Source organism: Gastrolobium bilobum, unplaced genomic scaffold (genome assembly GCF_033153095.1).
Source record: "Gastrolobium bilobum isolate Gb01-03AN ecotype WA unplaced genomic scaffold, APGP_CSIRO_Gbil_v1 utg27913, whole genome shotgun sequence".
Classification (NCBI taxonomy): Eukaryota; Viridiplantae; Streptophyta; class Magnoliopsida; order Fabales; family Fabaceae; genus Gastrolobium; species Gastrolobium bilobum.
This window is the reverse complement of record NW_026895939.1, coordinates 16,778-43,994: the sequence shown is the minus strand read 5'-3', so window position 1 is coordinate 43,994 and position 27,217 is coordinate 16,778. Positions and strand designations below refer to the sequence as shown.

The 27,217-nt window shown below is 37.5% G+C and overlaps 1 protein-coding gene across 6 annotated transcripts in view; it reads right to left on the bottom strand.

The window, feature by feature from the left end:
* LOC133296887 (phototropin-2) overlaps nt 1-16,428 on the bottom strand; it is a 56,497-nt gene extending 40,069 nt beyond the window's left edge. Inside the window, exons 1-13 of one of the 6 annotated variants that reach the window (XM_061495934.1) lie at nt 16,286-16,427; nt 15,641-15,742; nt 15,061-15,532; nt 14,644-14,826; nt 13,719-13,810; nt 13,362-13,644; nt 12,726-12,942; nt 11,738-11,808; nt 10,332-10,438; nt 4,935-4,984; nt 4,722-4,826; nt 3,550-3,609; nt 2,857-2,946 (exon numbers count right to left, since the gene is read on the bottom strand). In XM_061495934.1, coding sequence (XP_061351918.1) covers nt 2,857-2,946; nt 3,550-3,609; nt 4,722-4,826; nt 4,935-4,984; nt 10,332-10,438; nt 11,738-11,808; nt 12,726-12,942; nt 13,362-13,644; nt 13,719-13,810; nt 14,644-14,826; nt 15,061-15,532; nt 15,641-15,698 — 1,788 coding nt within the window. In that variant the 5' untranslated portion in view covers nt 15,699-15,742; nt 16,286-16,427. The other 5 variants (XM_061495932.1, XM_061495933.1, XR_009749569.1 and 2 more) reach the window with 5 other exon arrangements.
* Between the last annotated feature and the right edge of the window lie 10,789 nt (nt 16,429-27,217).

Sequence of the window (27,217 nt, the reverse complement as noted above, 5' to 3'; positions counted from 1 at the left end):
ATTAGCTCCGGCTGGTCTGCTACAGCCCCTGTCTATTCCAAAATAGGTGTGGGAAGATATTTCAATGGATTTCATTGGCGGATTACCGAAATCACATGGCATGGACACTATCTTGGTTGTGGTGGATCGTCTCACCAAATATGCTCATTTTGTAACCTTATCCAATCCTTTTATTGCACCAGACGTGGTTGCTGTGTTTGTTAAGGAAATTATTAAGCTGCATGGGTTTCCTAAAACAATTGTGTCTGATCAAGACGGAATATTTGTAGCAAGTTTTGGGGGGAAATTTTTCATTCGGTTGGCACATCTTTGAAATTCATTTCCGCGTACCATCCTCATATGGTTGGGTCAAACGGAAGTGGTGAAAAGAACACTTGAAACATACTTGAGGTGTTTTGTTGGGAAACATCCCAAGTGTTGGGTTAAGTGGATCTCTTGGGCGGAATTTTGGTTTAATACCTCTTTCAACCGTTCCACACAGATGACACCTTTCAAGGCGTTATATGGACGTGATCCCCTTTTACTCATTCAATTTGAAGCAAGTTGTACTAAGTTGGATGCAATGAATAGGCTGTTATAGACTAGGGATGCACTGCTATCCGACTTAAAACAACACCTTTGCCATTCTCAGAAACGGATGAAAGTTCAGGGTGATAAACATCTATGTAAGGTGGAATTTCATGTGGGAGACCGAGTATTTTTGAAGCTCCAACCTTACAAACTGAAGTCTTTGGCCAAACATGTCAATCAGAAACTCAGACCTAGATTTTATGGACCGTTTGAAATTCTAAAAAAGTAGGTCAAGTGGCATGTCAGTTACAGCTCCCTGCATATATGAAAATACATCCTGTTTTCCATGTCTCTCAACTAAAGAGGGCTGTCAATCCAGCAACAATTGTCCTAGATCTACCAAGGTATCTGACTGATACTTTAGAATTGTATGTCCAGCCTAGTGAGGTTTTAGAGGCGCACAAATTGTTGAATAAGTGTGTTAAGGTTTTGGTGCAGAGGACAGGTTTACCTGAGTGTGTAAATTCTTGGGAAGATTTGCATATTTTTCAGGAGCAATTTCCTCATTTTCACCTTGGAGACAAGGTGAGTGTTAAGCAGGGAGGTATTGGTGAGCCTCTCAAGAAGATATATACAAGAAAAAAGAGGGGTGACTTTAAGGAATTGGGTCACGAAGACACTAGGGAGGCAGACCCAATGAATGAAGAGGAGATGGACCCAAATAAGCCACAACATACATCAGAGGCCCAAGGACAGAATGGGGAGGAGCAACAATAAGCATAACAGAATGTGTGATGTGGGATGGATACGTGATATGGAATGATTTGGTAGTTATAGGAGAAAGAATATAGGAAGCAGATATAAAGGGGTAAACGTGTACAGTGGGGGGTATGATAAGTTTCACTATCATTGGGTATAAGAAGGTAGAGAGGGACTGAGAAGTCCTCTTGAGAGGGTGTGTGAGTCAGGCTATGTTAGCAATATTAGTAGTGTCATTTTAATCTGCAATTTCCCTTTGTAAAGTGTCTCTGTTTGTTAGGTCATTTTAATACCATCAATGTTGTTGCTTTCCTATTTTACTTGTAGTGTGCAATCTGATTCCATCACAAATATGTTCAAGAGATGCAAGAATACATAGAGTCAGGATTTGCAATGTTTTCTAGAAGGATTTGACCTGAAATATCCTTATATGCATACTCAATTTCTTCTAGTACATGAGCTTCCTACCTCCTTGAGTAAAGTTTATGCTCAACTTCTCCAGGTAAGAAAGTTTAATACAAGCAAGTATAACACCGTAGACAGTTCTGAAGATCTGATTTTTCTGCCTTTTCTGCTAAACTTAAAACAGAACTTAGGCTCATTGTTTTGAGAACTTATAATGCTAAAATACATTTTTCTACTCATTTATCTTCTTTTCTGTCACAACTGGTTATGATACATTAGTCTTCTTCCATAGTTAAAAATAGTCATCTGCTAGTGTTGTTCTTTTCCCGTGATCCAATCCCCCGTCATTCTTAGGCCCATATAAAACCTCCTCCCCAACTACCATAATGATATCAATACTGCTCTCCCACACCAAATCAAAGTCCCTCGTGATTTTCTTTATGAAGAAACTCCCAACTGAATTCAAAAAAGAACGAAAATATTACAAGGAAATGCTAGACAAATAGGTTATCAAAAAAAAAAGCTATAAGCAGGGAGGAAGGTTAAACCCGTTGTTATTCCTATGTTCCAGATAGTCCCTTTTTAATCCTTTTCCTCTTCAATCCCCCCTTTCCTTCTTTTTCCCTTCTTGTCTTTTATCTTATTTTCCCCTTCCCCAATTTTTTATTTTTATTTCTGTATTTATGTATTTATTTATTTTTGTATTATTTATTTATTTTTTTTTATTTTTTTTTATTTTTTAATCTCCTTTTATTTATCATTGGGTTCATCTACCACCGACCCCAATTAACTTGGGTTAAAGGTGATGTTGATGATGTTGTTGTTGATGATGCTAGACAAATAAGTTATCCCAAAAAAAAAAGGATAATCAGACCACCTAATGAGTCAAAAAAACCCTTCCAATTAGCGTTTAGAGATCATATGATTCAAAGGGTGCCAAGAAGAATTAGACTCATTAGGTAGAGGATTGCCATCCAAAAGAAATCCCAAGTAAGCACGGAAAAAATCTTTATATATTGTGGCAGAACAAGACACATATCTTAAACGAGATAATTGTGTAGAGTGAATCAAGTATTTTCGCATTGACTCCACACAACTCTTCTCGTATGTACAACTTCCATGAAATGAGATATTATTTGTATAAATGTCGTGACATAGCAAGTGAAATACATATATTGGTACCTTTTGAATTGCTACCCAAGAGGGATTGTCCTTTTTGTGAGGTCGTGGAAAGACAGGTTGAGAATGAATTGCCCACAAATCATCTGGTCTCTACAATATAAAAGAACCATAAGATATCATGGAACAAAATTGATAAAAAATACCACATCTCTTCATACAATTACATAACTATAGCAAACACAAAATAATGCGTTAAGGGACAATCTGAAGAATATATATATATATATATATATATATATATATATATAGTGTTATGTTACCATTCAAGCAAATAAATCTTATAAATATTATTTTGAGGTCAAAATAGTTTCGATTTGGCAGCTTCATGTGAGAGCTTTCGAAAAAGGAAAAAATAAATTATTGCACTTGAAAAAAGCTTTCCCAAACATGCATATAATCATGATATTATAATACATTCTCTAGATATTCTAACAACGTCTAAAAAATGCCACTAGTGAGAACATTCCCCATACTAGTTAGCATTTGAGTTAGATTTTGGAAGAACATATATACAGCATATATATGGCACACCAACAATGGTGTCCATATGGGTTTGTACATTATATTAATGATGTTCTTGATATTCTATTCTGCTTATGAAAAAAGAAAACGAATTATCTGTTTCTTTTGCATAAAAAATGAAGCACCTTTAGTTTAAAAAACCGAAATGCTAACCCAAAAGGAATACTTTACCAAGTTGGCATCAGGAAGTTCACGGACAGCTTCATTAACATTTTCTGCCGTGGCTTTCACCTGATAAGAGAGACAAATCGACCAGTGAGACGAACTCAATTGTATACTAAGAACCTAAGTTAAATCTCATGGTGAAAAAGATTCTTTTGAAATCAGAAATACATACTAAACTAATAACAAAAGCAGCATTAACTCACGATTTCCTGCTCTTTGCATCTATTAACTTCATACAAATAAGTTCATATTTTCTTATGTCTTACCTGCTAACAGTCTAACAAAGTAAGTATTTGCACTAACATTTTACAATAATTCTGAGATACTAACTGGATGAAGAGCCATATAAAATGTAGCAAGTGGATTTGATGGAAATGAAAATAAACATAAAAGTCAATAAAATTTGAACTGAGCTAAAGCAAGCATTTACTCTATCAATTTCAAGGTGATTTCTACTCTGGTTCTGCCAAATAAAAATCAACTACTAAGCAGGCATTTTTTTTTATCAATTTCTACATTAAAACAAGGAATAATGAGTACCTTACATGATGGGAAAAGAAAGATTATGTGTAACTGACAAGTTCAGACCTATGAACAAACTATGACAATCATGGAGACCATAGAACAAGAACACAGAAGCTGAAAGTCCCTCCATTTGCGTGGATATGTTTGCATAGGTTTGAAACATTATGTTCATAGTCTTCCACTTAAAAAAAGAAACAGCAAACCCTAAACCTCGGTGCACAAGGCTCCCGGCCTTTGCAAGGGTAAGCTGGTTAGATGTGAGGCTTACATTTTTACAAATAGGTTGTTTTGCAGACTCTAACCTGTGACCTTCCAGCCACAAAGGAGCAACCTTACCGCTGCTCCAAGGCTTTCCCTCATAGTCTTCCATTGTAAATATCAGAAATTTTTGCTATTGAAAAATGAAAATGCTAAATATGTAATCAAACTATTCAGAAAAACATATTAATAAGGGAAAATATCCAGTTACTCCAGTTACATACAGAATTTGCAACCTTTTAGTTTTACCCTGAAACAATGGCAGGAGGCTATCATAAAGTCAAATATAAAAACAAAGGATTACATTATTCTGGACCAGTAAATAAAAAGGTAACTAGATAAAAAAATTAAACAAGAATGCGAAGAAGACTAAAAAGAAATTACACAACACTGACCAACTTAGCACTTTGCTGCTCAGCTCTCTCAGACAGGCGGTTTTTCAAGGGTTCTACATGATCACTTCCATCTAATTGAACACCAATGAAGTATTGAAGTTCACCCTAAATACAAACCATTGAAAATAAAATAAGAAACTAAAAGCGGGGGGGTGGGGGTTGACTTTCCACAATCTAAATTAAATGTTTCTAGAAGAATGGTATCATCATCACCTTTTGGTCACGCATTGGTTGCAAGTGAAACAAATTCCAGAATTTCTTTCCTACAGATTAAAAATCGTAAGAGTCCAGCATATAAATAACAAAACAAAACAAAAGGACACTAAATTTGAAAAACAAAATCTGTTAGGGTAAGAACCCTAAGAAAAGAAGAACAGAGCAAGAAGAAGGAAAATGGGTTATTTGTATTATTCAATTCATGCCTTTCAGTAACCAGAGTTCTCCTATTTTATACATTCCTCCCAAAGCATTATACAGTCAGCTAGCTAACTACAGAAGTGACACGCAACCTATGCTACGTGGCAACAAAACAATTAGTTGCCCAACCTAATACATGTGTCATTACATTGCAAAGCCCTCTAATCTCTTAGGATATCTACGTGTGCGAGTGGGACATTCCTTTAATGTAACAGTCGCCTCCCCATCACAAGAGACCTTGTCCTCAAGGTCGAAAATGGGATAACAGCAACGAAACTCCACCTCTCTCTCCCATGAAGCTTCCTCCAGAGAGCCATGAGACCATTGGACTAACAACTCACGAACTGATTTACCACGAATCAACGTAGAACGAACATCCAACACAGCTACTGGTTGTTGTACCGGCATATCATCTACAAAATCACCAGGTAAAGGACGTGAAGAAGCAGTATCAGTATTAGAAGTCACATAGGGTTTAAGCTGAGACACATGAAAAACAGGGTGAATTTGGCTTCCTTCAACACTGGACCCAGCTTCTTAGAGATTGGGAGAGGACCAAAATACCTTTTACTAAGCTTATGATTGGCTCTGCGTTCAACACTTATCTTCCTATAAGGTTGAAGACGCACCCAAACTCGATCTCCAACAAGAAAAGAACATTCCTTGTGATGTTTGTCATACTGAGTCTTCATTCTGTTTTGGGCGCACTGAAGATTGATTTCCAAAGGAGCTAGTGTCTCACTGCGTTGTTGGAGCAGCATATTCAAGGAGTCAACCTTCCCCAATCCTCTAGGACAAAAAGGAACCATCGTTGTTGGTTTACCATAGACAGCTTGGTATAGTGACATGCCAATAGCTGAGTGAGCAGCTGAGTTATAATGATATTGTGCCCAACATAGACATTCAGACCACTTTTTTGGTTGCTCAAAACAGAAACAACGTAGGTATTGCTCAACATATCTATTCGTAACTTCGGTAAGACCATCAGATTGAGGATGGTAGGCAGAAGAAGTCCTCAACGTTGTTCCACTCAACTTGAAGAGATGAGACCAGAATTTGCTGACGAAAATTGGATCCCTATCAGTGAGAATGGAACGAGGGAAGCCATGATTTCGGACTACCAAATCACAAAATAAATTGCTTACTGAAGCTGCAATGTAAGAAGAAGATAAATGGCCAAAATTGGCATACTTAGATAACCTGTCAATGATAACTATCGTGGTGTACCCTTTTGATGTAGGTAAGCCAACTATGAAGTCCATTGAAAGGTCTTCAAAAATTCCATCTGATGTGGGTAATGGTTACAGTAATCCTACTGACTTGGAAGTTTCATACTTGACCTGTTGACAAGTTACACATTTGCTAACAAAATCTTGAACATCCTTACGCATTAAACTCCAAAAAAAAATTAGCAGACAGCCGAAGGTAAGTTCGCAAAACTCCTGCATGACCACCACTCAAAGTATAATGAGCCTCAGATATTAAAGTTGGAATTAGGGAAGAGGTTGGACTTACCAAATATCTCCTTTTATGAAACAGAATGTCGTCCCTACTCAGAATATTTGGTACACCCGCAAGCTCATCACATAGCTTCCTATGTAGTTGTACAGGGAAGGGATCAGAGTTGTTTTGTTGTTTAATAGTTGTCAGTACATCAAATTTAGGTTCGGACAAAATAGTATTCAAGGAGCCATCTTCATATACTCGCGATAATGCATCTGCCACTAAATTGGAACGACCAGGCTTGTATTAAATCCTAAATGAAAAACCCAATTATTTGCATGTTGTTCCGGAGTGTGTATATATTGGGTTAATAGCTCCCTAATGCTTCTGTGGTCTGTGCGAATGACAAACTGAGAACCCAATAGGTACTGACGCCACCTTTTAACAGCAGCGGTGATAGCATACAATTCCCTGGTATAAGTCGAAGCATTTGCCAATCGGTAACCTAATTTCTTGCTAAAATACAAAATAGGGTGGTCATTTTGCAATAAGACAGCTCCAACTCCAGAACCAGATGCGTCAGTCTCCAGAATAAATGGCTCTTCAAAATTAGGAAGAGTCAGCACAGGTGTGTATGCCATTGCTTCCTTGAGGATCAGAAATGCCTCATCTGCAGCTACTGACCAAGAAACACATGCTGAACCTTTAAGTAACTATGTTAATGGCATAGCAAGCATGACATAATTTTTAACAAAACGCCTATAGTAACTTGTAAGACCCAAAAACCCTCTTAACTGTTTTAATCTTTTCGGGATTGGCCAATTGAACATGGCTACAATTTTTTTAGGATCAGCAATTACACCATCTTTCCTCACTATATGGCCAAGGTATTCAATAGTTTCCACCCTAAAAGCACATTTGCTAATTTTAACAAAGAATCTATTTCTCAACAGACATTCAAGAGTTACTTCTAAATGCTTAACATGATCCTCCACAGACTTGCTAAAAATGAGTATATCATCAAAAAATACTATAAAAAACCTGCGAAGAAATGGCTTGAATAACTGGTTCATGATAGCTTGGAAAGTAGCAGGCACATTAGTCAAACCAAATGGCATGACTAAAAATTCGTAGTGTCCCTCATGCGTCCTGAAAGCTGTCTTTGGTATATCAGAAGGTTGCATACGAATTTGATGGTCTCCCGCGCAAAGATCAAGTTTAGAGAAGACTTGTGAGCCACCTAATTCGTCCAACAGCTCGTCAATGGTGGGAATTGGGAAACGATTCTTAATGGTAACCGCATTCAGCGCTCTATAATCTATACATAAGCGCCATGAATTGTCTTCCTTGCGACCAACAATACTGGGGAAGAAAACGGACTCTTAGAATGTTGAATGAAACCAGCCTCTAATAAGTCAGACACCTGTTTCTCGATCTCAGATTTCTGGTGATAAGCATAACGATAAGGTTTCACATTAACTGGTTCCACACTATCATGGAGGTGGATGGCATGATCAAGGCCTCTGAAAGGAGGTAACCCACGAGGAATGGTAAAAATATGCTGGAAACGAATCAATACCATCCACAAAGAGGGCTGAACTGATGCTTTCAATGCTAACAACTCTAGAAGGACATTTCTATCTTTGGTAGAACACTCTTGCACCACATCAGTTTGTGGAACCTCCAAAACATGGCATTCTGCTGCTACCTTACCTTGACAACCAGCATTTTGTATGCCTTGTAAGCAGACTTGTTGACCCTCCCAAGAAAATTCCGTAGACACTTGAGAGTAATCATGAGTAACACGACCCAATACTCCTAACCATGGCATGCCAAGAACAATGTTAAGGTCAGCCAGATCAATCACCCAAAGATCAACAATGAAAGAATAACCTTATAGAAATAGGAACCTTCAAGCACTTCCTATCAGCAATCAAAAATTCCCCATTGCCCAAAAATACCTGTATCCTATGAACATGGACCATAGGTAAACAAAGTTCATCCACCAACTGCCTTTGGATGAAATTGTGTGTGCTACCCGAATCAACTAAGATAGACACCTCCTTATCTTGTAGCTGAGAAACAAAGGATAAGGATCTAGGTTGATCGTTGACATGTAAGCATGTAAGGAAGCATCCTTAGACTCCATACTAGAGAATTCAGCTTGCCACAGTATCTGTTCCTCTTCACCCTCAAGATCGTTTTGCTCGTCATCAACAATCAATAGCAACAATTTATTTTTACACTTGTGTTTCAACGACCATTTCTCGTCACAATAGTAACATAGACCCAATTCCCCTTTTTTTTGCATCTCAGCATGAGAAACTTTCTTCACGTTGGAGGGAGCAGGTAGTGCAGGAATCGGTTGTACTGTATGTTGTTGTGCGCTACTTGTGGAGATAAGACTAGAATTATGAATTACATCAACTACTGCACAAGGTTTCGAAAAATGCCTTTTCTGTGAAGGCTGAAACGACGCCTTAAGCTCTCTGAAATGATCATCATAAGCCAACGCAAGAAGGATGGCTTGGTGAAGCGAAATGGGTTCTTTGAGTTGAACAGTGCTACGCAATTCAGATTGTAAACCCGAGATGAAAAAATTCATCAACAAATCATCATCGAGCCCAGGAACTTGATTCACTAAGCTCTCAAAGCTTTGGATATATTCCCTCAACGAAGTAGTCTGAGTTAACTTTGACAAGACACATTTCAAATTCTTGTAGCCTGATGCGCCAAACCTCTGCCTCAAGGCCACCGTAAAATCCGTCCACGAATTGATTGTTCCACTGCTAAAAGTCCATTGAAACCATGCAGAAGCCATGCCCTCCATACGAAGACCCGCTAGCGACACCTTGGTTTCTTCTGGTATATTCTAAAGGTTGAAAAATAATTCAGCCTTGAATATCCAAATATTTGGGTCACTCCCGTTAAAAATGGGTATCTCCATACGAACTCCCTTGAGTAATGCTCATTGATCTGAAAAATTTTGCGGCAAGGAATTCGGAGACGACGAAGACGTACCCCCTTGAGGACTGGAACGAGATCGTTCTCGATGATGAGCGTTCCCAGCCAAGACCGCTTCCTGAAGTTGTTGCATCTGGGTCATCAAAAGAGCCATCTGCGATCTTGTATCTGCAGCTTGAACACGGATCTCATCCATGTTAGAATCAACGCGTTGTTGAAAGGAATTCAATTCTTCTGATAATTCCTTAAGCCCCATGTTGAATTCAAGTAAGTGAAAGCACCAATTGTTAGGGTAAGAACCCTAAGAAAAGAAGAACAGAGCAAGAAGAAGGAAAATGGGTAATTTGTATTATTCAATTCATGCCTTTCAGTAATCAGAGTTCTCCTATTTTATACATTCCTCCCTAAGCATTATACAGTCAGCTAGCTAACTACAGAAGTGACACGCAACCTATGTACGTGGCAACAAAACAATTAGTTGCCCAACCTAATACATGTGTCATTACATTGCAAAGCCCTCTAATCTCTTAGGACACCTACGTGTGCGAGTGGGACGTTCCTTTAATGTAACAAAATCACAACAATAATCCAAATCAGCCGATTGCCACATTATTGCAAGCTTTAGGCAACTTTCAAAAGTGCAACTTTTTTCCTTTTGATAAAAGAAATTTCACAAAGGAAAATAGAGAAGTACAGCTAGGAGGGAGGATAAGTCATCCTGCAATGAAGAAAGAGACAGAGAGAGAGTCACAAGTGTAGATACTCAATAATATGACCAATTGTTACCACTCTTAGTATAGTTGATCAACTGAACAGTGATTTCCCTCTGTTCTCTGATAGCATCTCTAATCTTCGCGACAGTTGACTGATCTGTTTCTGGTCCTTGAAGAAACCTATACAAGGGATGAAGAGCACTCTAATGTCACTGGCCTTGCAAACAAAAGTTTGCTTTAAGTAGATATCCATCTAAGAATATCAGAAACAGGACATGATATCTCAACCATATATGATAAGTCATTCATTTATCTTGCTAACTTACCAGTGGTAAATATTGGGTACAAAAATCTATCATATAATAGAAAGCTACTGTAAATAAGAGTAAACCACTATTTTTGTCATGCAAAGATAAAAGTGTCATTACTTTTGTCCACAAAAAAATCTATTCATCACTTTAGTCCGTCAGTAATGTAAAGTGTCATCACTGTGATCCTCCAAAGAAATTTGACATTAATTTAGGCCTTAACGATGCAAATTGTTATCACTTTAGTTCCTCAATCATGCAAAAGTCAAAAAATTAGTCCCTAAAACACTTATTTTTCTCGATCAGACAAAGAAGGACCTATTTTGTGACAATTTTAAAAAAATTAGAACTAAATTCATCACAAAAGTTTTCTAGGATAAAATGATGATGATTGTATCTTTGAAAGACAAAAATATTGGTTGACTGAAAAAAAAAGGGTCCACAACCTTAAAGGTGATTGCCAAAAATATCCAACATTTGAAAGCATTCACATTCATTTCTTATCTCTTCCCTCTTTTACACAGTTCATATAATCCATTTTTTCTATATGAACAAGAAAATTTGAATGATATAAGAAACTACCTGCAAGTGATAGAGCACTACACAATCAGGAAAAACATAGACAAACTTATATAGTTGGCAGGAGACCGTAAGATACTGAGAACACAATTAATCTATTAAAACTGGACAGAAACTGATAAGGTGAAGTTACCAAATACCCAGAATTATTTATACTAGAAAAGGAAATAAAAGATCAGGTGAGCTGGCAAATTAATTCTGAGATAACTCTGGACTTAATGATAGCATCAATTCTTCTGTAATGTCTGTCAGGAGAGGAAAATCAGGATTTTGGTAGGTTTAAATAGAGGGAAACACTTGAAGAAGGGCAGGAAAATTTGGGTTTAGAACTTGGAATTGGGGTCGAATCTGAAAGGCTAGGACAGTGTTACTTGCATTCTTTATCTTTTATCTCTTTTTTTCTTCTGATTCTGTATTTGGGGAAGCTGCTACCTCAATTTGTCAGAAGAATTTATTTGAATAATACACTAATTTCTTCCATTGCAACTCTCTATTACTGGTTGAATCTAACAGAAACCCAGCATAATAATGTTTCTAAAAGAGCACTGAGCATAGAAGAAAAATTAAACTTCTTGTATATTAAACATTATACCGACAATTACGTCCCAAAATTTCTTCTCGCGTATACTCTGTAAGTTCAAGAAAGCTATCAGATGCAAATATCTGCACAGGAACCAATAGTAGTCACTTAAAAGCTATTATCAGCACACTCAACAAATTTCATATCCTATATGCCCATGACGGATGTCTGTTTGTGTACATGCACGCATGCTTCTATGTATATATGTACATAACAAAAACCAATTCCTGCCAAGATAGTAAAATACTACTACTATCAATACCAGCAGAAAATTTAAAATGATCCTGTGATATTTATTAGACATATAAAATAGATGTTTAAAGGTGGTTTACATGATAGCTAACTTGAGAACAAATATAGAAAGGACATTTGTGAATTGGTTGAGTGATTAGACACTAATCAGGCTGCTATTTACATACACAAAAGAATGATTATATTTACAAGAACAATAATAGTAACAGAGCTCTAGATGCACAGCTATTTATGACTAGTATTTCCAATGGCAATTACCATTTCCAACTCTTATCATTTCCAATAGCTGTTATACAATATGAGTGCAAATCTTCTATAGCAGGAAACTAACACAGAAACAGAGATGTACATCCTAGTTATATTATATCAAATCTCTAACACACACCCTTCACAAAAAAACTTCTTGTGAGCTTGAAGTATAGATAATGCACATGCCCACCATACCTTATGCTAAAATTTAACTCTAATTTAAAAGAATGGGGGACAACAAGGATTGAATTTTATATCACATTGTCATATAGGCTCAGATATCATGTCATGAACTAACTATTCCGAAAACTCAAGCTGTTAAAAGAGAGCACGTCAATGTTTATATTATGTTAAATCTCTAACCAGTGTCAAGGCTACATCTCCCAAAAGTTTAAGTTATTATTAGGAATAGGCCCAAAAATGGCTTTATATTAGGTAACCAAGTTAATTAATAAAAAAAGGCACCTCCCAAGAAAATCAAAAATAAAATTCATCTTACAATTGGGTTATCTGGAAGTCTAGGATCCGAAATCACAAAATTCTTTTCTATCCGCTCCAATGTGGTTGCTAGATCAATTCCCTGCCTTATATCCCTCTCTCTTTCAGAACACTCCCAACTGTTGAACCACTCTATTTCCTTGGTCATCAAAATCTCGGGTTCAACAATGGGCTTCTCTTCGTCTCTCCCTACAGAACTTAGAGATCTTCCTTTAAAACTGCGAAACAATGGAATACTTATCAGGCACATACTCTGAATCCCGCAAAAGAGTTCACAATTGCTAGCTAAACATTCATCAATAACACAATAGGAGATATAGTTAATGAATGAAATGTAAGCAAAGCACAAAAAAGTTCAAAATAATTTTTTAGCAGTCAGTTCTGCATGATTGAAAACAAGAGCTGAATAAAAAGGGGAAAAGGGCAAATCCCGATGCATAAGACTCACTGACTTTGGGAGGGTTTGGGAGAGGGTCAATTTTAGACAGCCTTACCTTTGCGGTTTCGCAAAGAGGCCGTTTCCCATACTCAAACCCGTGAACGTTCAGTCATAAAGGAGCAATATTACAACTACTCCAAGGCTCGCTCTCAAAATGAGACCTGAATGTTGAATAAAATTTAAGAAAAAAAAAAAAACCTTTTGAAAGAAATCCGTCCTGATTTTCTTGATGACTTGCTCCTATCCTGGCAAGAACTCAAATCCGATATATCATCTTGGAAGTTCAGTGAAGTTTGTCTTCCAGGTGCACTCGTATTCCCAATTTCGACAGACTTTGGCAAAGCAAAATCAATATTGAATTTCTCTTGCTCTGCATGCTTGGTGGCAGTATCATCATTCATAGCCCGAATAATAGATTTTGGATCCTTAACAGTTTGGACAACCTCAGTGATGGAACCCAAAGCTATCTCCTTTTGACGAGCTGTCAAATGAAATTAGACGATTAAACGTAATGTCAGAATCACACACACTCCCAAAATTGGCTGAATATATTACCATCATAACGAATTAATGACTTAGGCAATCCATTTGGTCGTAACGCCTTTTCATTCACACCTTCTGTGTGCTTGCTCACCTCAACCTGCATTCTGTATTAAAAGCTGTATTAAACATATTTCACCTATTAATAATACTAGTAGTTTACTTAAAATTATTATATAGTTTAAACTCACATTCAAGATACATCCTTGCTCTGTGAAAGCACTTTCTAGCTTTATTAAGCTTAGAGTTCTAATCCGCCATAGAGGTCATGTTTTTCTCTTGAGTAATGATACTTGTACACGTTTTATCCTCACAAGCCCTCACAGATTCCAGGGTAGATTCATCTGGATTATTAAAAAACAAAAAAGTTACTGCGGGACCAAGGTGTTAGCCAATCAACGGCAAGGATGAGAGACTGTGAGGGATTTGTGAAGATAAAGTTCGAGAAAGTATCATTACTGTTTTTTCTTAAATGCACTGCATTTTTAGGAGTGAGATTTTCTTGCATTGGGTGCATAACTCTGCTTATTCATTTCAATTTGATTTTTATGCACACATACTAAACCTCATTCGGGACAGTTTAAAACCATTTGAATTGAACTAACAATATATACATATTAGATTCAACTAACATCCTTTATAGTCCACAAACAAACCACAGTCTAGATAACCCGCCCAAGCAGCAAAAGACGACACTCAAATACCATGTCAAAGACCAACTCTCTAAAGCCCAAGAATGATTTAATATTTTTAACAAGCATTTTGCTTCAAACCTTTGGCTTAGTCAACCAAAAGCAAAAGGCATTTATCAGTTAGACAAATGAATTTTACTTATCACGTGAACTTTTAGTAAAAGTGACACAAGTCATTATACATGATTTAGTGAGCAAAACCTGTGATATCAAGGCAAGAAAAACCAGGTAGGAAAGGCAGGACTGACCCAATGAATTTGATAGTATTGCCATGGTCATCTTTGATGGGGGTGACAGTGAGTAGATTCCAGAACGGAGTTCCATCTTTCTTGTAATTTAAAAGCCTGCCACAATAACTTCTCCCATTTCTAGTTGCATCCCGAATTTTTGCAACTTCATTCTTGTCAGTATCTGGCCCCTGAAGAAATCGGCTGCAACCAAAAATTGGCTGCTTTGATTAAAAACAAATATATATTTTCTAGCTAAAAATCTACTAAGACTCACTCTCCCACATTTTCAACTTAAAATAGTAGAAAAGTTTGCCAGTTGAACAGTATGTTTTGTTCAGTTAACCAGCTTTTGGTGGTAAACTGGTAATGGTAGCTAAGGATGTAGACTGAAACAGAATATATCTTGCTATCTATTAAGGCAGCGCACATGCTCACCAATTCCTTCCAATAACTTCCTTTAAAGAATAACCAGTCATAGTAAAAAAGCCACTGCTAGCATAGATGATTGGGCAGTCTGGTTTGGTTGCATCTGAGACAACAAATGTCTGTCGCAGCGTCGCCAATGCTTCCTTCAACTCTTGTGAGACCCTTGGGAACACCCCTGATGATGACTCGGATCCATAATTTGATTCCCCAGAAGTCCTTGTTGATTCAACAAGTCTATCTGATAAGTTTTTGCTTCTGTCAGAGGAACTTCTATCTACTACTCCTGTTGCTTTGAAATTACCAGAGTTCATCACAAGACCCCATTCAGCAGTTCTCTCAGCTATGGTTGCTTCATCCATCAAGTCATTGTCTTTCATTATAATTTTATCCCCACAAAGATCCCTTTTAGTAGAGTTGCCATCAATTGTGAATTTAGACTTCCCAGCAAATGCCATCCATCTGTTGACAGATTCCCTACCACCTGCAGAATTAGAGGGAGCGATTACCGCACCTCCATCAAGTTTTACGGCTTTTCTATAATCCTCCTCACTTTTACTGTTATCTGGCAATTTGAATATCTGAAATGAACCTGGCTGATCACTGCTGGCATCAGGATCATAAGTAGCAGATAATTCTTGTTTCTCCATGAGTTTCCACGGTCAATTAGTCTGGACAAAAGGGTACTACTTACCTAGAAAACAATTAAGCATGTTCAGTCTCACCAACTCTGAAGAAATGGTCATGGAGGACCAGATGACAAGTTCAATTTCATGGATACAACCATCATGGCAAGTCACACAGAGACTAGTTAGTTAAATTAAATGCAAAAGATGAATGCAGATTGCAGATATTTTTATCATGCAAGTAGATTGCTGATGGAATGACAAAAACATTAATAGGTGTGCACATGTGTATAATCCATGCAGTGAACTACAAATTGAAGAATTAGCAGCTAGATTAAAAAAATTAATGGCATGCTATGTAATAATCCATATAAAGGACAATCAAACCAGTCAAAATTCATCAAATCCTGCAGAAAGTGAGAAACCCCTTTTTCACAATATATCAAAAAAGAGAGAAAGAAAGAGTTTCTTCAATTGAAAGTAATCTCTCACAGTCTCTTTTTGAGAAGAGATAGATTCAAACTTAAAGACTGTGCCTCAGAAAGAAAGTGGCAAAGCCTGAAAACACAAAAAGAGTCTTATGTCTGGCTTCAGTCTGATAATTAACCTACTTCAGGAATGTGCTCTGCTCTATTTTGATGTGTTTTGGCTTCACTTCAGTGCTCAGCCTCAGACAGAAAAGATAATGTTCAAGGTTCACATAAATACCAATAATGCATATAAGTCTTCAACGCCTATATATAGCAAAATACTAAATATTCTTATGAGTCAAGTGGAAACAACCATTTATTTATCCACAACTCTCATTTCTTGGCATATGATGGTCATCTCAGACGACCGTAAATCAAAGGAAGGCATTAATAAGCAGAGTGAAACTAGTGTAACAATGAGAATTCTAACATTAAATATTCATCATTGATTTGTTTATATGTAATATATGAAGACCGTTAAATATAGATAACATCAACTATCAAGATTGAAAATATAATTTACATCATATATAAAATAATATGACTCATATATAATATATATATATATATATATATATATATATATATAGAGTGATAGGTAAATTGAAAGTGAAAAAATTGGGTAGATATTCTTACTACTCAATTTTTACATTACCAATTTACTATCATTTTTCGGCAGTTAAATCCCACTTTTTAGCAAATAACTTTTAAAAAGTGTCTGAACAAAAAAAAAAAAAGCAATTTTTATTAGATTTTTCGAGATATATAATTATATTAGAGTGATAGTAAATTGAAAGTGAAAAAATGAGATAGTAAGAATACATGAGATAGTAAGAATATATATATATATATACATATACACGATGTAGGATCTTTGACACCAGTATCAATTTGACATCTCATCTAAGAATCATTAGATCAAAAAAGATCAATGATTCTGATTTATAAGCATGTGACATCATTGATCTTTTTTGATCTAACGGCTATCACGTGGTGTAAGAATATCCTGCCCTTATATATATATATATATATATATATATATATGGAGAGAGATCATTTGACTCAAGAGTAAGACTTATAAGTCTTACTCTCCATCCTAACCGTTGATTTCCGTCCATCCAACGGTTATAATTTAGGAAGTTATATTAATTAATTAATTATTAATTATACTATTAATGACAACCGTTGATTTCCGTCCATCAACGGCTGGGATTTGGAGTAAGACTTAAAAGTCTTACTCTGGAGTCAAAAGAACTCTCCCCTATATATATATATATATATATATATAAGTGTGGAGGTGGTAGAGACTTGAATATTTGTGAGGCCAGAAAGTTGTTGGCGTGGCATGTTGTTAAAGATAAAATTCGCTATTGCTAATAAATATTGTGGTCCCGTTTTGAAAAAAATGACAAGGATCATAGTGCGGTGATGATGAAGAAGGTTGGGGATGGCATTGCGCTGTGGTGGTGAGAACTTCCACGTCAACTCAACGGTTCAACGGAACCGACATTAACCCTTCCAATTCCAATACACGCATTATTTATCGTCTACGACAGGGTCCATGTGGAACTACTGATTTGCCTTTGGCTTTGGCTTTGTCTTTGTCTTTGTGATGCCCTGCCTGGGGCATGCAACTGCAAGAACGAATGTCTGCATCTCTTTCACTCTCAGCGATCCCACCCTTTAAACACAGTCACTAAGAATTGGACAAGACTTTCTTGACACCATTTGGGACACGATATGGTAAAATAGTACAAGTCCCTTTCTGACCAGTTTTTTTCTTGATAATATTTTTAGGACTGTAATTGCTGGCTCATCTTTTTTGAGCCCAATCACGGGGAACCTGAAATTGACAACATTTTTGAAATTTCACTTTCTTTTTTCTACAGTAGCTTGACGAGTGTAGTTATCAAAAGTCATGTCAATTATTTATTAAATATTAATTGGAAAAAATATTTTTAATTATAGAATATAAAATTATCTTCACTATAAAATTAAAAAATTATAATGATAAAGACTAATATAACTCTACAATATATTATAATTACAAAAACACCTTAATTTCTTTTTCTTCTTTTTTGTAAATAAAAAAAAACACCTTAATTTCTGTCCCAAAAGAATGTCGTTTTGGACTCACCATAGATAATTTATCTTCGTTGAGTGAAGAAATCCTTTACCCATATTAATTTCATAATAAATATGATAAAATTTTATGTTTAGTAATGATATTAAGCTAAGATGATGGTTGTGTCCTGGTGGCATGTGCGTTGGCTCTGATTATGGTTAAGTGCAATACTTGAAGTTGAAGGGTAAATCTTGCATTTATATGAGAGATATGAGTATTTGTAATACCGAAATTTTATAAAATTTAAGTTTCGGGATGTCTTCTCAATTTATAATAATACATCCTGACTGGTTTACTAGTATTACGCGTACGAAACTTATTTCATTTTTAGTTTAAAATACACTGCATAGAATATTTCAATTGATTCTACATTATAGCATAGAGATGACGGTATGTAGGGGACCTGCATCCAATGAGAGTTATTCAACCGGACCAGGTCATGAGACCCAAAAGAAACACCACCAAGCCCAAACACCTTATAGATTTTATATTGGACTGAGTCCCATTATTTTAGTTACCTTGCAAATTTACATTGATACCAAGAGTGTACACGTGGGATGAATTGCAAGTTCATTGTGGAGAATATATACAGAAAAAAAAAAAAAATAGAAAATCGTTGGACAAACTTCTCTCTAATTTCTCTAATTTCTCTACTTCTCTCTCTACTTTCTCTCTGATTTTCTTTCCCCAACAACTTGGTGCTTTTATTGATGCATCTCCTCCTATGGCAGAAAACACTAGGATGCAAGACATACAACAACAGATCACTGATCTTTGACAGCAGCTTCACGCGACTAAAACACGTCTTCAAACGGCGGAAGCATCCAATGCACAATTGATCACAGCATGGGAAGTAGCTCATGATCGACGTTTTGAGGCAATGGAAAACCAACAACATGAGTGATTTGACGAAATGCGAGCGGATCTGGAATGTGCTATCCAGCAAACCCCAAATCAAGGTATGGGTGCCCATCATGGTCGTCATAATGGTATTCTAGGTCCTGGATCTGGTGGCCGGTCACCACGACTGGATCTACCCCGATTTTCAGCCAGCGATCCTTCTCGTTGGTTGTTCGCTGTCGAACGTTACTTTACGTTTTATCAAACACTTGAGGCTGATAAATTGTTACTTGCTTCGTTTCACTTCGACGATCCAACCGCGAATTGGTTTCAAGGCATGTCCAGAGATGGCCTTATTCTTACTTGGAACGCCTTTGTATTGGCTATCAACCAACGTTTTGGCCCTAGCGAGTTTGAGGACCCTGCCTCACTCCTTGCGAAATTACAACAAACAGCTTCAGTTCAAGACTATCAAACTGCTTTTGAACGGTTATCCAGCCGCGTTCCGGGTTTGTCACCCATTCTTACCGAGAGTTTATTCCTCTCTGGTTTGAAACCCCAGATTCGTAGTGCAGTGATTCCTCATAGACCTACAGATGTCCATCAAGCTTTTGCGTTAGCTCGTGTCTATGAAGATCAATTGAATCTTGACAGACCTTTCAAAACATGGTCTCCTAAAACCTCTCAAGCTCACTGCTCCAGCACAATCTTCAGGTACTCCATCCAGCATTCACGCTTCACCCATCGCTGCTATCCCAATTAAACGCTTATCTCTTGCCGAGATACATGCTAAAAGGGAGAAGAACCTCTGTTTCAACTGTGAGGAGAGGTATACGTTTGGCCATAAATGTAAAGCTAAACCTGATCTTCTGTATATGGAAGGTGATGAAAGCGATAATACAGAAGATTACACCACTGACATTGCACAAAACTCAGTGAAAATAGTTGAACCAATCTTTTCTCCACCAGAAATCAGCTTTAATGCTCTCTTTGGACATAGAACGTCCTGCTCCTTTCGTTTACAAGGGCACGTTTCAGGCCACACTTTGCAAGTTCTAATTGATGGGGGCAACACTCATAACTTCCTCACCCCATGCATGGCTTCTTACCTTCACTTGACATTACATGACATATCCCCTTTCACAGTTCAAGTTGGTAACGGGGACAAATTACTGTGTACGGAAAAATGTCTTGACGTACCATTAATATTGCAATCTGAATCATTCCTAGTGGATTTATTTGTTATTGACCTCAAGGGAGCTTACCTTGTTCTTGGGGTACAATGGTTAGCTACTTTGGGCTCGGTTATTACTGATTATCAAAAGCTGACTATGTTCTTCTCTAGAGGTGTTACTACTATTGTTTTACAAGGAGCCATCACTATGGATCCTTCCTTGATTTCACCGGCCCAGTTACAGAAGTTGGTGGCCCATGACTCTATTGATGCTTGCCTTATGTGTTTTACTTCCAGTGACCCAACCACCATCAGCCAGCCTCTATCCCATACGACCCATAACACCACCAACATCGGCATTAATCCAGAAGTTCAGCAATTACTTCATGAGTTCACGGATATATTTACACCACCTACCTCACTACCCCCTGAGCGCACTTTGAATCATAAAATTATCCTCCAACCTGGAACTAAACCTGTTCAGGTGCGTCCTTATCGCTATCCTCATTTTCAAAAAAAATGAGATTGAACGTTTGGTGAAAGAAATGTTGGCAGGCGGTCTTATTAGAGCAAGTCAGTCTTCTTTTAGTTCCCCAGTATTATTGGTTAAGAAGAAAGATGGAACATGGCGTTTTTGTGTCGACTACAGGGCCCTAAACGCAGTTACCATTAAGGAAAAATTCCCAATACCACCATTGATGAATTATTGGATGAATTACATGGTGCGCACATTTTCTCAAAGCTTGACTTGCACTCAGGCTACCATCAGATTAGAATGGAGCCAACAAATATTCATAAGACTGCTTTTCGGACACATCAGGGACACTACGAATTTGTAGTGATGCCATTTGGCCTCTCCAATGCTCCGTCCACTTTTCAAGCTACCATGAATGAGGTTTTTTCTGCATTTCTTCGTCGTTTCATAGTTATATTTTTTGATGATATTTTGGTCTATAGCGCTAACCTTTAGGATCATATTCATCATCTGTCTCAAGTTTTGTATACACTACGAAACCACCTGTTATATGCGAAGCTGTCGAAATGCTCATTTGCACTCTCATCTATTCACTTTTTGGGTCACATAATTTCAGGTTGTGGAGTTACTCCAGATCCAACCAAAATTTAGGCTATTGTGGATTGGCCTATACCTACTACACAAACTCAAGTCCGAGCCTTCTTGGGTCTCTCTGGCTACTACCGAAAGTTCATCAAACACTATGCCATGGTTGTTTACCCTTTATCAAATTTGTTAAGCTAGGCAGGGTTTGTATGGTCCACAACTACAAATGAAGCCTTTCATAAACTTAAGTCATTAATGACATCTACCCCTGTCCTGGCCTTGCCCAATTTTTCTCTTCCATTTGTATTAGAGACAGATGCATCCGAAACTGGTGTGGGTGTCGTTCTGTTACAGAACAACCACCCAATTGCATTTTTTAGTAGGAAACTGTCTCCCACTTTGCAAAAAAATAATAAAAAAAATCAACATACGTGCGTGAGATGTTTGCGATTTCAGCTTCAGTCGCAAAATGAAGGCAATATTTATTGGGGTCACATTTCATTATTTGCATTGATCATCAGAGTCTACACCACCTAATGTCACAAGTTGTCCAAACTCCGGAACAACAGCTTTTTCTTGCCAAGCTACTGGGATTCAATTTTACTATTCAATATAAATCAGGGAAGACCAATATTATTGCTGATGCATTATCCAGGCAACCAGCTGAGATCATAACCAGCTCTGTTCCACAGTTGGCTATGCTATCTGGACCTATTTCTAATTACACAGACATATTACATACTGAGTTACATAATGATGTTTATGCTCAACAGATTCTACATGATCTAGAGCTATCTCCTAACTCATGGCCAAAGTGGCGTGCCCAGGGAAAACTTCTACTCTGCAACAACCGCATATATTTGCCGGCAGATTCTAGTCTCATTCCTAAGCTGTTGCACGATATGCATTCTTCACTCCAAGGAGGCCATTCCGGGGTCAAGGCTACAGTGCATCGCATTTCCAGCACTTTTACCTAGAAAGGGAGAAGAAATGATGTCAAGCACTTTGTTAAACATTGTGCTGTTTGTCAAAAAATTAAACCATAAAACCATGCTCCTTTTGGCCTACTTCAACCTATTATAGACAGATTTGTCCATGGATTTTATTACTCATTTACCTCCATCAAACGGCTTCACCGCCATATTGGTTGTGGTAGATAGGTTCTCTAAAGGTTGCCACTTTACTTCCTTACCCTCGGGTTATACAGCTTCTTATATAGCAAAAGTTTTTTGGGACTCCGTAGGTAAGATTTGTAAGAAGCTTTTTGTAGGCCATGAACATAAAAGAGGGAAAAATTAAATTTTTTTATGCGGAAGAAGCAACCTTTGCCCACCCTCAATCATGTTTAACCCATGAATCATGCAATAGACATGTTAGGGTTTAAAGTAGATACCTTTATTCGGATTATTATTCCTGGTCAAATGCGTTCTTGATCAATTCTTCAGACTTGAAGAACACAAGTCCTCCAATGGAAATCCACACCACCTTGTTGTCTTGTAAGAGAAGAACATTTCCTCGAATGTCTAATCTCCTTCAATGGAGGTTGCTAAACTCAAGAGAAGAATAGAGATTGGGTAGTGCCTTTGGTTATTCCAAGAGAGAGATAGCCATCACACTGATGTGTATATTGGCTAAGGTTTCAGTGGAGAAAATTAGAGAAAAAGAAGATATATAAAACTAAGGAAGAAGATGGGCTACATATAGATATGGCGACTCATTAACCTAATACTAGGTCAAATCAGCGCCCTCATCAAATCTCAATCTTATTGGGTAATTTCCTTGATTTTATCCAATCAATCTGATTGATTGGTTTCCCCAATTTCAGCCAATTAATTTAATTAATTAGTTTTCTTAATTTTACCCAATCAATCCAATTGATTGGTTTCCCAAATTTCAGCCAATTAATCTAGATAATTGGTTTCCTTAATTTTGGTCAATCAATCTAATTGATTGGTTTCTCTAATTTCAGCCAATTAATTTAATTAATTAGTTTCCTTTAATTTTGGTCAATCAATCCAATTGATTTGTTTCCCCAATTTCAGCCAATTAATTTAATTAATTGGTTTCCTTAATTTTGGTCAATCAATCCAATTGATTTGTTTCCAATCAATCTAATTGATTGGTTTCCTTTATTTTCTCCATCTTCAATAAATCTAATTTAATGACTATATTTAAATTCAAATTTTAAATTCGAAATTCAAAATTAGAATTTAAATTAATTTTATTTAAATTCAAATTTCAAATTCGAAATTCGAAATTAGAATTCAAATTAATTTTATTAATTTAACATTTAAATTAATTAGGTTACATCATGGATCAAGTCCAACTTGACCCATGATGCCACCTACTCTCTCTTGGCCCAATATCTGATCTTTTTCAACTTAGGCCCATTATGCCTTATTGGGCCCAAAACACATATGCTAGAATTCAAGACAACTTAAGGTGTTTATGTGCGACCCATCAGGCCCAACATAGCCACTGACATAAATGGGCTTGGGCCCATTAGGCCCAATCCATCTAATGACAACACATAGCACTAGCAATGCTTTGTTGTCCCAGAGCTAGTTGAGTTCATCGAATGATCAACCTGTTATACCTATTTGGTTACCGTGTGAATTGTCCTTTGGTCTCGGTTATCCATCCCATTGACCTAGGTCAAGGAAAATGTATCAACCCATGCGGTCTAGGGTTAGCTTTTGCCGAAACAGGGAATCTTCATTTACGAACTTTAAAGAGCGGGCCATCTCATGACTCCTTTACTATGCATAGATTTCCGAGTCCTGTAAATGTCATCCCGATTTCACCAGTCTACGGATAACCTAATCTCTCACAGAGATTGACGAATTCCTTTAGCTTGTCACACTAGCCCTGAGGCCTTAGGGCATGCCCAAGAGTATACCTACTAGTCTTTTTTCAAGCAGACAAGATATACAATCAAAGCAAGCCTTCCAGAGCACAGGTCTATACGACAACGTTAGGTCTAAGGAAAGACACACCCAAATAATAAGAGACATTACATATTGATACTATCTGTGACATTTCCTTGTAGTGTCTCTTTGTGGGTCAGTTAAGTGCGAGCTATTCTCCAATAGGTCCACCCACGAGTTAGCTAAGACATCTCCATGTCTGTAGCTCACGAGGACTCTACCTTGCATCTCCATGCAAGTAGCTGAGTCGTGCTAGTCTTACCCGAGATCACCAATGCCCATTATCGGTATCTCTAGACTAGGAACATATTTCTGGCAATGGACATGTGGTGTCATTGAGCCCTCATGATCATGATCCCTATCACAAATCCTCAATGTGACACCCGTTCCATTCCGAGGGCTTTATCCAGTTACTCATATTCAATATTTGAGACATGCAATATGAAACAAGATAAATAATACTTTTATTCATAAAATATATTCATAACAAATAAAGAAGTACATGGGTCCATCTGACTCTCAGATTGTCTCTAGGACACCTATGTACTAACAATCTCCCACTTGGCCTAGAGCCAATCTGACCGAAATCTATATCTTAAAGCCTCATAATGACTATCATGTTTTCTCTGAGAAACTCCTTTTGTCAGAGAATCGGCTAGGTTACCTTTTGTGGGAACATAGTCTATATTTACATTCATCCTATCAATTATTACTCTAATCATGTGATATCTGCGGAGCACGTGTTTTGATCTTTGATGAGACCTGGGTTCCTTTGCTTGCGCAATAGCACCATTGTTGTCACAATACAACTGTATGGGCTCACTAACGCTGGGAACACCCCAAGTTCAGTGATGAACTTCTTGATCTGCACTGTCTCCTTAGCTGCTTATGAAGCCGCTATATATTCAACCTTTGTCATTGAATCTACTATAGTCTCTTGTTTGGAACTTTTCCAAGTCATTGCTCCACTATTTAAGGTGAATACGAACCCTGATTGTGATTTACAATCATCTTTGTCACTTTCGAAGCTAGCATCAGTGAACCCTTTCACTGCTAGCTCATTAACTCCACCATACACCAGAAACATATCCTTAGTCATTCTCAAGTACTTTTGCAGATTGTTTTGACTGCTTTCCAGTGACCCTCTCTAGGGTCTGCCTGGTACCTGCTCGTTATGCTTAAAGCATAAGAGACATCTGGTCTTGTACAGATCATGGCATACATGATGGATCCGATAGCCGAAGCGTATGGTATCTCACTCATGTGATCCTTCTCTTGTTGTGTCTTAGGACATATAACCGTAGAAAGATGCACGCCATGATTGACAGGACGAAAACCCCTTTTCGACCCTTCCATACTAAATCTCATTAGTATTTTGTCAATGTACGTAGATTGGGATAATCACAGTAGCCTCTTAGTTCTATCTCTATAGATATTTATACCTAGTATATAGGCTGTCTCTCCCAAATCTTTCATGGTGAAGCTTTCAGAAAGCAACTCCTTAATTGTTTGAAGTGTAGGGATGTCATTCCCTATCAGCAGTATGTCATCCACATAAAACACCAAGAAAATAACCTTGCTCCCACTAACCTTCTTGTAAACACAAGACTCATCCTTGTTCTTGATGAAACTGTTACTCCTAACAACCTCGTCAAAATGAATGTTCCAACTCCGTGATGTTTGCTTTAGCCCATATATTGACCTTTGAAGTTTGCATACCATATACTTCTGGCCTTTGGATTCAGAACCTTCAGGTTGTGTCATATACACCTCCTCCTTCAAGAACCCATTCAAGAAGGCATTCTTGACATCCATTTGCCAAATTTCATAATCATTATATGTTGCTATAGCTAGCATGATCCGAATAGATTTGACCATGGCAACAGGTGAGAAATTCTCGTCATAGTCAACTCATTGTCTTTAACGATATCCTTTCGCAACCAACCTGGCTTTATAGGTTTGAACATTGCCATCTGCATCAGTCTTTTTCTTAAAGACCCATTTACATCCAATAGGAACCATTCCTTCTAGATGTAGAACCAAGGTCCATACCTAGTTTTGATGCATCGAGTCTATTTCAGACCTCATGGCTTCAAGCCATTTGAAGGAGTCAACATCCTTGACTGTTTCCTCATAGTTACAAGATTCGTCATCCTTAATGGTTTGCTGATTCTCAATTACATAACCGTACCTCTCAGGTGGTTGACTAACCCTAGTTGACCTACGAAGTTGTGTGTTTACTTCTCCATTGGAGAATGTCTCCTGCAGAGCATACTCGGGTTCCTTAATCTGTTCTTGTGGGCTTTGATTTTCTTCAAGTTCAATTTTACTCCCACTAGATCCTTGAGAAAGAAGATCCTCTGATGTCAGCGCTTTGACATATGCTTGAGATCTCCAAACCTTGAGGTAGCTCAAGTTTGGTCTCTTACCAGTCCATATCTCATATGGAGTGGTCTGAACAGATTTAGAAGGTACCCTATTCAGAAGGTATGCTGCAGTGCTTAAGGTATACCCCAAAATGATTTTGGGAGTTCTGTCTCACTCATCATGGACCTAACCATATCCAATAAGGTTTGGTTCCTCCTTTCAGATACACCATTTGGGTGTGGCGTGTAAGGCACGATAAACTGTGAGAGAATCCCATTCACCTTTAGATAATCTTGAAACTCGTTGCTCAGATATTCGCCACCACGATCTGATCGTAATGTCTTAATCATCTTGCATCGTTGTTTCACTACTTCACTCCTATACTCCTTGAACTTTTCAAAGGCTTCGGATTTATGTCTCATCAGGTATACATACCCAAATCTTGATCTATCATCAGTAAAGATAATAAAGTAGGAATATCCACTCTAGCCTCGACAGACATTAGACCACAAAAATCAGAGTGAATGAGTCCTAATAACTCAGTAGCCCTATGACTCTCAAACCTTTTGGGCTTGGTCTG